At 40.8% G+C, this 13,631-nt stretch overlaps 1 protein-coding gene across 2 annotated transcripts in view; it reads left to right on the forward strand.

Annotated features, from left to right (window-relative positions):
• ubac2 (UBA domain containing 2) overlaps positions 1–13,631 on the forward strand; it is a 211,731-nt gene that overhangs the window by 12,580 nt on the left and 185,520 nt on the right. For both annotated transcript variants that reach the window (XM_078546034.1, XM_078546033.1), the window contains exons 2-4: positions 2,474–2,601; positions 6,490–6,609; positions 11,037–11,143. In XM_078546034.1, the coding sequence (XP_078402160.1) occupies positions 2,474–2,601; positions 6,490–6,609; positions 11,037–11,143 (355 nt within the window). The remainder of the gene's footprint in view (positions 1–2,473; positions 2,602–6,489; positions 6,610–11,036; positions 11,144–13,631) is intronic.

Consider the following 13,631-nt stretch of genomic DNA (forward strand, 5'->3'; position numbering starts at 1 on the left):
CAGTCCTGGGACTGTCATTCTGTTCAGTGAGTGAATGTACCTGGGATGTCTGCTGTTCCAGTGTTCATACCTGGGGCACTGTTACGTCTGTTAATCTTTAAACTTGATGTTTTGATTTATAGGTAGGAACAGGAGCAGTTGATTCCGCCCCTTCAGCCTAATCTGCCACTTAGTTAATCATTGCTGATCTATATCTTGATGCATTCAAGTGGAACACTTGAGGGGAAGGATTCAATGTATATGTTGAGAGTTTTAGATGGAGAAGGTTGGGAGGCTCATGTGGAACATGAACACCGACACAGACCAGTTGGACTAAGTGGCCTAATTCTGTGGTGTACGCTTTCTGTAGTTCTATTTTCCCACCTTGGCTTTGCACCCCTTAATACCCTAAGCTAACAAAAATCTATTGACCTCAGTTCTGAAATTGTCGATTGCCTCCTAGCCTCAACAGCTTTTTGGGGGAAAAAGTCCCAGTTTTACAAGACCCTTTGTGTGAAGAAGTGCTTCCTGACATCACCCTGTACGGCCTGGCTCTAATTTTAAAGTTATGACCCCATGACCTGGACTCTGCCCCCACCACCACCAAAGGAAATATTGTTTAAACTCAGGCAATAGTTGACCTCGTGTAAAAAGTCAACCCCCGACTTTTGGCCAATAGATCCAAACTCCTTTTCCTTGCCACCCAGTCGCCACTGAAGTCAAACTTGGTGCAAGCCTAATCATTTGAAGGCAGCTATTCAGTTCCTTTTGTCTGCGCAGGATGATAAAAATGCTTTTTGTTCCTTTTGCGCTAGTTTTGGGGGTGGGGTTGGCATGAATAGTCTCCAACTGCCAACTCTGCGATTAGCTGATGCACCACCATAAACAGTTAGGTCACGAGATGATGGGAGAGGGTGGATTTTTGACCCCTCAAAAATATTATTCATGTGTAAGTCAACCCCTACTTTTTGGCTCAAGCTTGGTCTCAGAAACTTTTACACGGGTATGTACTGCAGGATAGATATAAAGAAATGATCAACTCTTTAAATCATAAAATATCTCAGTTGGATTACCTGACTAGTTAACAAGATAAAGTGACAATCAGTCTAATAGCAAACTTGATATACAGAAAGCATAGATTATAATTTCATATCATTTAAATAAAACGACAGTATTGTATTTGGGTAGAAGTACTTATTGCTGCTGGTAATAATTTGCCTGCTAATACAAATACATCTTTTCAGCTGTTTCGCTATTTAAAATTCATGGTGATCACTGAAGGATAGAGCTCCCTTAACTCCCTTCAATTCACAGAATTATATTTCACACGTAAACACTTTGGCATCACTGCAACCCAGAGAAGTCTCACAAAGCAAGCAATGTCCTTATAAAGATCATGTAGTATAGCTCAGCCTACATTTCTCCATTTCAGAGGTGATTTTTATTCCAAGTAAGTGAATTATATTATTTAGCTAACACAGAGGAGTGGTGAATTGGAAATATGTATATTCTATTACATATTCCATCTGATTTGATATCTCTTGCAAAAGACACCACCTCCAACAGTGCTGCACTCCTTCATTACTAGCACTGGAATGCCAGCCAAGATCTTTGCATTTAAGCCTGGAAGTGGGACTTGAACCCACAACCTTCTGTCTCGGAGGTATGCGTGCGACACTCCGATCTAAATATGTTTCTGGTCTCTTCTGTGTGGATCATTAAATGGAGTAATATATTTTATTGGTTTTAAATAACCTGTCAGTTAAGAACAATTAAACAGACTGAGGCCCTTTTCACCAGAAAAGAGAAGGCTGAAGGGTGACCTAACAGAAGTCTTTAAAATTATGAAGTCCTTGGATAAGAAAGATGTAGAGAAAACAGTTGTGTTTGTGAGTGAGACCAAAATCAAAGGCTATAAGTATAAGACACTCATCAATAAATCCGATAGGGAATTCAGGAGAAACTTCTTTACCCAGAGAATGATGAGAATGTGGAACTCGCTACCACATGGCACAGGATAAGGCATGTAGCTTAGGTGCATTTAAGGGGAAACTAGATAAGTAGATGTGGAAGAAGGGGACCAGATGGACAAGAGAAAAACTTGCAGGGATGTGGGAGGTTGGGACTAATCAGATTGCTCTTCAGAAGAACTGGCACATACTCAAACCAAGCAGGCACGTTAAAATAGTCTGACAGGGTGAGATGAAGTAGGGAGAGAGGAAGCTTATGTGGAGCATAAACACCAGTATGGGTATGTTGGGCCGAAAGGTCTGTGCTGTGAATTAATGTCCATTACATTAATGGGCAGTCAGCATTGGCTTATGTGATGCACAGATGCTGATACAAGCAAGTACAATGAGCCATAGGCATACTTGGTTAGGGGAATTTTTATGGTTCATTCTGTAAATTAAAGAAATGGGATAAAGAAAAATCTCTGACTTAAATTTAATTTGCCATGTTATGCTATTCAATTTTTTTTCTTTTTATATTAAAGATAAAGCCCCCCTATCCAAGAGTCTTATGGTGGTCTTAAGTACTTTGGCCTTTATTTTAACTGTACCTCTTCAGCAATACCAGCAGTACTTCATCTATAACCTACAAGCAATAAAACAAGATCATGAGGTAAGTTCTGTGGTGTATTACTTGAATAGTACCTGTACTGCAGTGGTTCTGAAACTGGGATCTAGTATCAGGTAAAGTTTTACCAAGTTCCTTGAATGTATCTACAAGCTGGTATCTGTAACATCCGGAGAACAGAGGGCCTGCAAAATAAGGTGAAAGTGGGAGGTGGGAGTGGAGTCTGGACACCACATCTACAGCACAGAGTGGGCTGGTTGTCTCATCTAAGACGGGAGCAGGAGTGGAAGAGTGACGTGCAGGTAAGTACCTGATTTCTTAAAAGCTATGTTAAAACATTCTTTACATGCTGCAATTTCATACCCTAACTAAAAAGTATTATAAATTAGATGGGCGGGCCTATGATTAGTAAGCCATTTCAAAAGGGGGTCCTCCGAACAAGAACGTTTTGAGGGCCACCCCTTTACTGAGCCTATAAGCAGACCTTAATCCATGGTTTGAAGGGAAATTCTGATAGAGGTGTTGAAAATGCATGAAAAATTTTGCCAGAGTAAATAAGGAGAAACTGTTTCCACTAGAAGGAGAGTTGGTAATCAGAAGACACAGATTTAAGGCAATTGGCAAAAAAACTGGAAGCTTTGTGAAGGCAAAAAAAAAAATGCAGTGAGTTGCTGTGATCTGGAATGCACCTCCTGTGAGAGTGGTGGACGCAGATTCAATAATAACTTAGAAAAGGGAATTGCATATAAACTTGAAAAGGAAAAGTTTGCAGAGCTATGGGGAAATACTCTTTCTAGGGGAATGGGACCTATTGGATAGCTCTTTCAAAGAGCCAGCACAACCACAATGGGCTGAATGGCCCCTTCTCTGATATTGATTGTCTAATGCTGAATATGAATCTTTTAAATTAAAAGTATTGATAATTATTTCATAAATAATTCAAAAGTAATTGTTTACCAAAAGCTTCCTGTGGTGCGATGACTGACTTGACTCAGCCTTATTGTTGATGTTGAAATAAACATTTTACCAATAAGAGGTGTCAATAAGCGTTTGTACTCTTTGCATGCTCAGTCTTTGCCACTGAACGTTAGATTAACAGCCAACTTTAAAGCTGTGACATTCTGCCAAAGTGCAATGTGTGGATGTCACTCCAGTTTTACAATTCATAACATGCACTCCATGCGTTAGTGTGAGAAAGGCTACATCTCAATTGAGGTGCTTGACTTGCATCATAACCTTGCCCAATATTTTTGGCTGTCCAAATCCTTAAAGTGAACTTCGGCCTGTAACTCGATTTCATGCATTTATTATCATATGTCCAAATTACTAGACAGATTGATTTAAAACAAAAGATTGGAATGTATTGAATGACACTGGGGTTAAGGCAGCATGAGCAGCCTAGGGATGTAATCTTTCTCAGTGGACAGGCACAATGATGAATCACTTTGTAATTTTGTTTGCTAAAGCTCCTGTGAACCTTACGACGTTTTCCTACATTAAGTAAGTTATTTTTATGCAGGTTGTTAATGTTTGGAAGGTCATTGGTTAAAGTCCTACTCCAGACACTTGAACCCGTAATCTAGACTGACACTCCGAGTGCAGAGCTGAAAGGTCCGAGGTGCCATCTTTCAGCTAAGATGTAAAACCAAGAACCCATTGGTCCCCTCAGATAGGTGTGAGAGATCCCACCACATTATTTCAAAGAGCATGGGAGTTCTCCTGGTCGACATTTATCCCTCAACCAACATCATAACAAATTGTCTCACTGCTGTTTGTGGGAGCTTACTGTGCAAAATTGTTTGCCATATTTCATATGTTGCAACAAAACTCCTCCTCTTTCTGGTACCATGCCCTAAGAGGGCATTGGTGACCATGGACTCCATTGGATTGGTCCATGACAATGCTGGGCAAAGTGCTGCAGTGGTTTGCCATTGCTATCTGCAGCATGGCTGACCAGGGAACCCTCCTGCTCTTACCTCCTGCCATCAGGCTTATTGGAAGGATTTACAGGATGATAATCAAACTCTCTGGCCACGTTGTGAACGCATCTTCTATGGCCATCAAGTCATGAAGTGAGACTTGAACACAGAGCTTCTGGCCCAGAGATAGGGATGTTACCACTGCGCCACAAGACCTCCCAGATCAATGACTGACCTTCATAAATACTTCATTTGCTGTGAAATGCATTAGGACATCCTGAAGTTATGAAAGGTGCTTTATAAGTGTAGCCAAAAATAAATAATTTATATAAATCGTATTTGACCTTTAAAGAAATGATACGGGAAGGGAAAGCACACCAGGTGGATTTGATGTTTTATGTATTTTTAACAGTTCAGAAATTGTACAACAGCCAAAGTATGAGGAGAGTTACTTTTTATTCCTGAATATATTATGAAATCACATTTATTAGAAGAATTCTGGCTTTATCAGTAAAATCCTGTGGCAGATCTGTGAATAATGATGTTTTTCAGTGTAAAGAAAATCCATCACAAACAACTATTGTTCTAATTGGTAGGATTCTAACATTTTCGTTAAAAAAATTCCAAAAAAGCATTGTCCAGAGAGCTAGTGGGTTAATGCACGCAAGTTTTGCTGCTGCCTATCAGGATGTGAGATTAAAACAACTTCCCCAATCTAGGTTGGACATCTTGTTCAATTGTTGTTCTGCAATGAAAGTGGGAGTATAAAGACTGGCTGAACTTCTGGTGATGGTTTTCAAAGATAACTTACTCACCTTGTTATCCAAAGACTAGTTTGGGATGTGGGGCCCGAGGAGGGAGTCTTGTGCCTAGTGTGTAGCTCATGGAATGTACAACACAGAAACTGGCCTTTCTGGTTTGTTTGCCCCACATGAGCCCCCTCCCATTTTAGCTCATCTCACTCTATCAGCATCATCCTCAAATTCATTAATTGCCCTTAAAAAATCCAAAAATGAGTACTTGGGTAACTTAATTTCTCACACCTGGAAAATAGGCACAAGATTACAAAAATATAAAGGTTTGCAGGCAGGAAAAGTTGGTCCATCTAGCTTGGCTCATACCTCATAAAGGCTCAAGGATTGCGACTACACACTTGATTCCTCCATCCATCTTTCCCCCCTTCCACCTTCTCTCCTCTTCTCCCCCTCTGCCTTCCCCCTCCGTCTTTCCTCTCACCATCCCTCTGTCTTTTTCCCTTTCCTTCCCTGTGCCCACCCTCCTCATTTTCTCCGCTTCCTCCTGCCCTCCCTCTGACTTCTTCCCCCTCCATCCCTCTGTCTTCTCCTCTCCCCTCCCTCTTCCATCTTCTGCGCCTCCCTCCTTTGTCTTTTTGCCTCTCCTTTCCCCTCTGTCTTTCTTCTCTCACTCACCTCCATCTTCTCCCCTTCCTTCCCCCTCCCTCCGTCTTCTCCCCCTTCCCTGCTTTCTCCCCTTCCCCACAGTCGTGTAATCACCTAGGAAAGGAAATAAAAAAGAAAAAAAAAGCTAGTAACAACAACTTATATTTATATAGAGCCTTTAACGTGATGAAATGCCCCAAGGTGCTTCACAGGAGTATTATAAAACAAAATATCACATCAAGCCACATAAGGTGATATTAGGTCAGATGACCAAAAGTTTGACCAAAGAGTAAGGTTTAAGAAGTGCCTTAAAGGGGGAAAGCGAGGTGGAGAGGTGGAGAGGTTTAGTAAGGAATTCCAGAGCTTGGGAGCCTAGGCAACTGAAGTCACAGCCACCAATGGTGGAGCGATTAAAATTGGGGATGTACATGAGACCAGAATCAAAATAAAGGCAATAAATACTTTGGAAAATTCCTCTCCGACTCCCTCAGATGGTCAAAATTATTCTAGGAGGTCACATGGAGCAAGCGTTCTTTATAAAAACTCTGATTGCCTATGTTACTATCCTTTGGCAGAGTTGTGGTTTTGAATTTGTGATTTTTGATCTCTTTCAGATATGGAGAATCATCTCTGCTAGGACTGTTTGTCTCGACCTGAAAGACTTATTCTGCAGTTGCATTCTTATTTACAATTTTAGAATATTTGAAAGAAGATATGGTAGCCGAAAGTTTGCAGTATGTATCATTTATTGAAACCTTTACCCTTTTTCTTCAGCATAAACTAGATTGATTTTTATCTCCTCTCGCTTCCTCATCCTGAAACTTTGATAGAAATTTTTTTCACTTCCATAAATTGGAACATAGCTAAACCCCTGCTGTCTGACTTGCACAAAGTCCTCTTCAAGCATCATGCCCCCTCTGTGCTTGCTACCTACTCTGACTTCAAGTCTGTCAATGCCTCAATTTTAAAATTCTCATCCTTCTTTTCAAATTCTCCCTATCCTTTTCCCATCTCTATCTCTGTAACCTCCTTCAGTCAACAAACCTCTGAAATATCTGCGCTCCTTCAGTCCTGAGTGTCCCCAATATTAATCACTCCTCTGTTGGCAGCCATGCCTTCAACTGCTAAGATCCTAAGCTCTGGAATTCTCTCCCTAACCCTCTCCACGTCTCTCTCTCACTCTCTCTCCCTCTAAGATGCCCCTTAAAACTACTTCCTCATCGGAGCAGGAGTAGGCCATTCAGCCCCTCGAGTCTGCTCCGTCATTCAACCAGATCATGGCTGATTGTCTACCTCGATGCCAATTTCCCGCACTATCCCCATATCCGTTGATGTCATTAGTATCTAGAAATCTGTTGATCTCTGTCTTGAACATACTCAATGACTGAGTCTCCACAGCCCTCTAGGGTAGAGAATGACAAAGATGCATCACCCTCTGAATGAAGAAATTTCTCCTCATCTCAGTCCTAAATGGCTTGCTCCTTATTCTGGAACTGTGTCCCCTGGTTCTGGACCCCCCAGCCAGGGGAAACATCCTTCCTGCATCTACCTTGTCAAGCCCTGTAAGAATTTTGCATGCTTCAATGCGATCACTTCTCATTCTTCTAAACTCTGGAGAATACAGGCGCAGTCTCCTCAGTCTCTATTCACAGAACAGTCCACCATCCCAGGAATTAGTCCGGTGAACCTCCACTGCACTCCCTCTATGGCAAGTATATAGGTACTTAGGTAAGGGGACCAACACTCCAGGTGCGGCCTCATCAAGGATCTATATAATTGAAGCAAGACACCTTTACTCCTGTACTCAAATCCTCTTGCAATAAAGGCTAACGTACTACTTGCCTTCCTAGTTGCTTGCTACACCTGCATGTTAGCTTTCAGTGACTTATGAACAAGGACACCCAGATCCCTTCGGACATCAGCAGCTCCCAATATCTCACCATTTAAGAAATACTGTGCATTTCTGCTCCTCCTACCAAAGTGGATATCCTCACACTTATCCACATTATATTCTACCTGCCACGTTCTTGTCCACTCGCTAAGTCTGTCCAAATCCCCTTGAAGCCTCCTTGCACCCTCCTCACAGCACACATCCTACCTAGTTTTGTCGTCAGCAAACTTGGAAATATTACATTTGGTCCCCACATCCAAATCATTGATATAGATTATGAACAGCTGGGGCCCAAGTACTGATGCTTGTGGTACCTCTCTAGTCACAGCCTGTCAACCTGAGAATGACTAATTTATTCTTACTCTCTATTTTCTGTCTGTTATCCAGTCCTCAATCTATGCCAGTGTATTTCCCCCAGTCCCATGTGCTGTAATTTTTTTTACACTAATCTCCTGTGTGAGACTTTATCGAAAGCCTTCTGAAAATCCAAATACACCATATCCATTGGCTCCCCCTTTTCTATTCTGCTAGTTACATCCTCAAAAAACTCCAACAAGTTTATCAAACATGATTGGCTTTCATAAATCCATGTTGATTCTGCCCAATCGTACCATTATTTTCTCAGTGTCTAGTCATCCCATCCTTTATAATAGATTTTAGTATTTTCCCTCCTCCTGATGCCAGGCTAACAGATCTGTAGTTCTCTTGCCCCCTCCTTTCTTAAACAGTGGGGTGACGTTTGCAGTCTTCCAATCTGCAGGCACAATTCCAGAATCTATAGAATTTTGCATCACTGTCTCTACAGCTCCCTCTTTCAAAACTCTGGGACGGAGGTCATTGGGAATTTATCAACTTTCAGGCCAATTAGTTTCACCAATACTTTTTTTTACTAATATTAATTTCCTTCAGTACCACATTCCCACTAGTTGGTTCCCACGCCATGGTTCGCTATTATTTCTGGGAGGTTGTTTGTATCTTCCTCCATGAGGACCGACACTGGCTTGCCTGCCATCTTCCTATTCTCCATTATAAATTCTTCTGTCTCTGCATGTAATGGACCCACGTTTGCATTAGCTCAGCTTTTCCTTTTCACATACTTATAGAAGCTTTTGCAGTCCGTTTTTGTGTGTCCCACCAGTTTATATTCATATTCTATTATCTCTTTCTGTACCAGTTTCTTGGTTCCACTTTGCTGAATTCTAAAATGCTCCTAGTCCTCAGGCTTACTCTGTTTTTTAGCACCATCACAAGCCTCTTCCTTTTATCTAATACAATCCTTAACTTACTTCATTAGCCACAGTTGACTCACTTTTCCTGTTGGGTTTTATGTCTTAAAGGAATGTATATTTGTTGTAAACCATGAATTAATTCTTTAAATACTTGCCTTATCTGTCCGTCATCATATCTTTTAATGTAGTTTCCCAATCAACCGACTTGCCCCTCATGCCCTTCACGGTTTCCTTTGTTTAGATTTAGGGCCCTAATTTCGGATTGAACTATATCATTTTCAAACTTAATGGAAGATTCTACCATATTATGGTCACTCTTCCCTAAGGGGTTTTTTTTTACAACAAGATATTAATTAGCTGTCTCTCATTGCATAATACTAAATCTAAAATCGCCTGTTTCCTAGTTGGTTCTTCAACATATTGCTCTAGAAAACCACCTCATACACATTCCAGGAATTCGTACTCCACAGCATTAGTGCTAATTAGATTTTTGCAGTCTATATGTAGATTGAAGTCCCCCATGATTACTGTATTACCCATGTTACATGCAGCTCTAATTTCCTGATTTATACCATGGCCTACATTATCACTAGTGTTTGATGGCCTATAAACAACTCCTACCAATGTTTGCTGCCCCTTGCTGTTTTTCAGCTCCACCCAAACTAATTCTACACCTTGTTGTCCTGACCTAAGATCCTCTCTCACTAATGTACTGATCTCATCCATTATTATCAGTGCTACCCCACCTCCTTTTCGTTTTTGCATGTCCTTCCTAAATATCGAATATCCTTATGTGATTTGGTGTCAAATTATTGTTTGATAATGTTCCTGTAAAGCATCTTTTAGTATGTTAAAAGTTTAGTTTAAACGTAGGTTGTTTATGATTCACTGAAGCTAAGAGTTGGGGTTAGCTGCTGACTGGAAATGTCATATTGTAGGAGCCCTGAAGTTGGCTTTAAGGTACATTGTTGTGGTGTGGTGGAGTGGAGTGACGTGTTGTACATGACGAGAGAGAGCATGATGCCAAAACAAGACTTAAAAGAAAAGAAAATGTTCCATTGCCTCATATTAACAACGTTTCCAAGTTGACGAAAATGAATAGCTCAAGATTTAAAACCAACAGTCTGCTGATTGTTTCTGAAAAAGTTACAATCGTACGCATTCTGTTGTTTCATGCTCAAAAGGCATTTGAATAAAGTGTGTGGAATATGTGAAAACTGTAAAACACCAAAATTAGTACAAGATGAAACGGTGGCCCAATAGCCTACTATATTGGAAATGTTAAAGCGGGACACAGAGCAAATGTTTAGCAGCAAACTGACCCTGATTACTTGTAATTAACTCGGCTGATCGTTGAGCTTATGTTAATTCACTAAAAAGAATTCTTTACATTCCTTTTATATATTTGGACTTCTTGATGTATTGTGCATAAGCAAAAAGTAGATAAATGTGCAAGTTAAAAAAATCGACTTTTTCAAATTTTCTTTCACACAGATTTTGTTCAGTGAATCATAATGATTTGTAGAAATAGCTCAAGCGTGGGAAATAATTTGGCACTGATTTTTTAATGAATACTATTCTTGGGGTCTGAGCGTCGCTGACAAAGCCAGCATTTATTGCCCATCCTAACTGCCTTTGAGAAGGTAGTGGTGAGCCGCCACCTTGAAATGCTGCAGCCCCTGTAATGTAGGTATACCCACAGAGCTGTTTGGAAGGGAGTTCCGAATTTCCACCCAGTGACGATGAAGAAATGGTGAAGTAGGCCCAAATCAGGTGGTGTGTGACTGGTAGGAGAATCTGCTGCCCTTGCCGTTCTAGGTGGTAGAGGTCATGGGTTTGGGAGATGCTCTTGAAGAAGCCTTGGTGGGATGCTGCAGTGCATCTTGTAGATCATAAGGTCATAATAATGTAGATGGTACACACTGCCATCATGGTGTGGATTTGGGAGTTGAACATGATAAAAGGTTACGCTCCTCTAACTAATTAATTGCATACATTTATTATCAGTTGGTTACAGTGAACTTTGATCTCTTTGCTGTAGTCTTTCCTTCTGGGTTCCTGGGTGCTGTCTGCAGTTATGGACTTACTGCTGGTGGAAGCCCTACATCATACACTTGACATGTCTGTGAGCATCTTGCCATCTGGTTTGTAAGTTAATATTCATTTCTTGTTTTATTTTGTTCTGGAGAAATGCCTTGTTTTCACCTGTTTCCCACCTGCCGAGTCCACTTCAGGATTTAAGCATAAAATCTTGCTTTGTATGAGGGCAGTCTTCAGGGAGTCTGGAATTAAGGGGTCAGAGCCTCAGGATAAGAGGTCAGCCATTTTGGATTGAGAGGAGATGCAATTTCTTCATTCAGTGGGTTGTGAATCTTTGGAATTCTGTACCCCAGAGAGCTGTGGGTGCTCAGTTTGTTTAAGGCAGTAATTGATAAAGTTTTGGGAATCAAGAGATATGTGGATAGGGTGGGAAAGTGGAGTTGAAGTCAGAGATTAGCCGTGATACAAATGAATAGTGGAGCAGGCTCGAGAGACTGTATACACTAGGCCTACTCCTATGTTCTTATGAGTGTTGGATTGTTGGAGGTGCTGTGTTTGGATGAGATGTTAAAGAAAGAAAGACTTGCATTTATATAGCACCTTTCATGACCTCAAGATGTCCCACTCTTTGAGTGTATTCATTATTGTAATGTAGAAAACGCAGACAATTTGCAGACAGCAAGCTCCCACAAACAGCAATATGGTAACGGCCAGATAATTTGTTTTAATGAGAGATTAATATTGGTCAGGACATCGGGGAGAACTCCCCTGCTTTTCTTTAAAACATCCATGGAATTGCACATGAGAGGGGTTCTTAGCTGAATCTCTCATACAAAAGATGGCACCCCCGACAATGCAGTACTCCCTCAGTACTGCATTGGGAGTGTCAGCTAAGATTGTTCTGCTCAAATCTCTGGAGTGAGACTTGAACCTTAGACCCTCTAACTCAGGCACAAGCGTTGGCCATTGAGCCACGGCATTAAGCCAAGGCCCCACCTGCCTGTTTGGGTGAATGTTAAAGAACTCGCCATAGTTTTTAATAAAAGGCAGGTAGTTTTCATTTGTATTCCAGCCCATACTTCTCCAACCAAGAACCATGAAAATCAGATTAATGTTTGGCCCAGTCATTTTCTGTTTGTGACCGGAAAGCACTTTGAGACATTTCTGAAAAGTAGTGAGGTAGTATAGTCATTTGCTAAAAAGTAAACTCATTAATGCCATATATTTAGACTAGCAGAGAACCAGAGAACAAAGACTTGAGGCTGTAATCGCTGTGCATCTGATTACTTAGAATAGTTCTGTGTGAATTTAAACCTCACGATTGGTTCACCCTTTAATGAATCAGAAACAAAACATGGCACTATCACATTAAATTTTAGCTCTTAATACAATTCAAATTAATAATTGGTTTTCTTATTCTCCACTGTGGTAGAATAAACCACGGAATGGATATCAGATGTTGCTCAGTGAGTAGCACTCTTGCCTTTGAGTTAGAAGATCGTGGGTTCAAGACCCACTCCAGAGATTTGAGGACAAAATTCAAGGCTGACACTCCCAGTACAGTACTGAGCGAGTACTGCTATGCTCTTGGAAGGTTGATACCAAGGCAATGCTGCACTGTCGGAGGTGCCATGTTTAGAATGAGATGTTAAACCAAGGGGCCAGATGTATAAGATTCCATGACATTATTTTGAACAAGTGCTCCCTCATATCCAGGCCCAATATTTATCCCTCAACCGACATCACTAAAGCAGATTATCTGGCAATTTATTACATTGCTATTTGGATGACCTTGCTGTGTGCAAATTTCACAGAATTGTTACAGTGCAGAAGGAGGCCATTTGGTCCATTGTGTCTGCACCGGCTCTCCGAATGAGCAACTCACCCAGTGCCATTCTCTCGCCTTCTCCCTGTAACCTTGTACATTCTTCCTTTTCAGATAACAGTCTAATTCCCTTTTGAATGCTTCAGTTGAACCTGCCTCCACCACTCTCTCAGGCAGCGCATTCCAGATCTTAACCACTCGCTGCATGAAAAAGATTTCCTCATATCACTTTGCTTCTTTTACTAATTACTTTAAATCTGTGCCCTCTTGTTCTTGATCCTCTCACGAGTGGGGACAGTTTCTCCTTATCTACTCTGTCCAGACCTCTCGTGATTTTGAAATAGTGACTGCATTTCCTACATTAAAACAGTGAATGTACTTCAAAAGAACTTCATTGTCTGTGAAGCGCTTTGTGGAATCCTTCGATTGTGAAAGATGTTATATAAATTCAAGACTTTCTTAAATGACCTTGTAAATGATGCCCCTTGAATTTGTTATAGCTCTGACCTGTTACTGTCAGAGGACATCATTGTAAAAGATTGATGCGTATCTTTTTTTGAGTGAACTAAAGCTGAGACATGGATGGGCAATATTGAGTACATTAGGGCTTCGTATAAAATAAAGTTAGGCTCGATGCAGATTTTACTGTCGCACACTTTGCCCCCTTGCTATAACTTTTCAATAAACCACCTACTTTATTAATATTGGTTATTCTTAATGATGCAAACTCTTAAATGGATTTTTCTGTAAAACACTTGCTTTGATGAGCTC

This window comes from Cetorhinus maximus, chromosome 7 (assembly GCF_964194155.1).
Source record: "Cetorhinus maximus chromosome 7, sCetMax3.hap1.1, whole genome shotgun sequence".
NCBI lineage: Eukaryota > Metazoa > Chordata > Chondrichthyes > Lamniformes > Cetorhinidae > Cetorhinus > Cetorhinus maximus.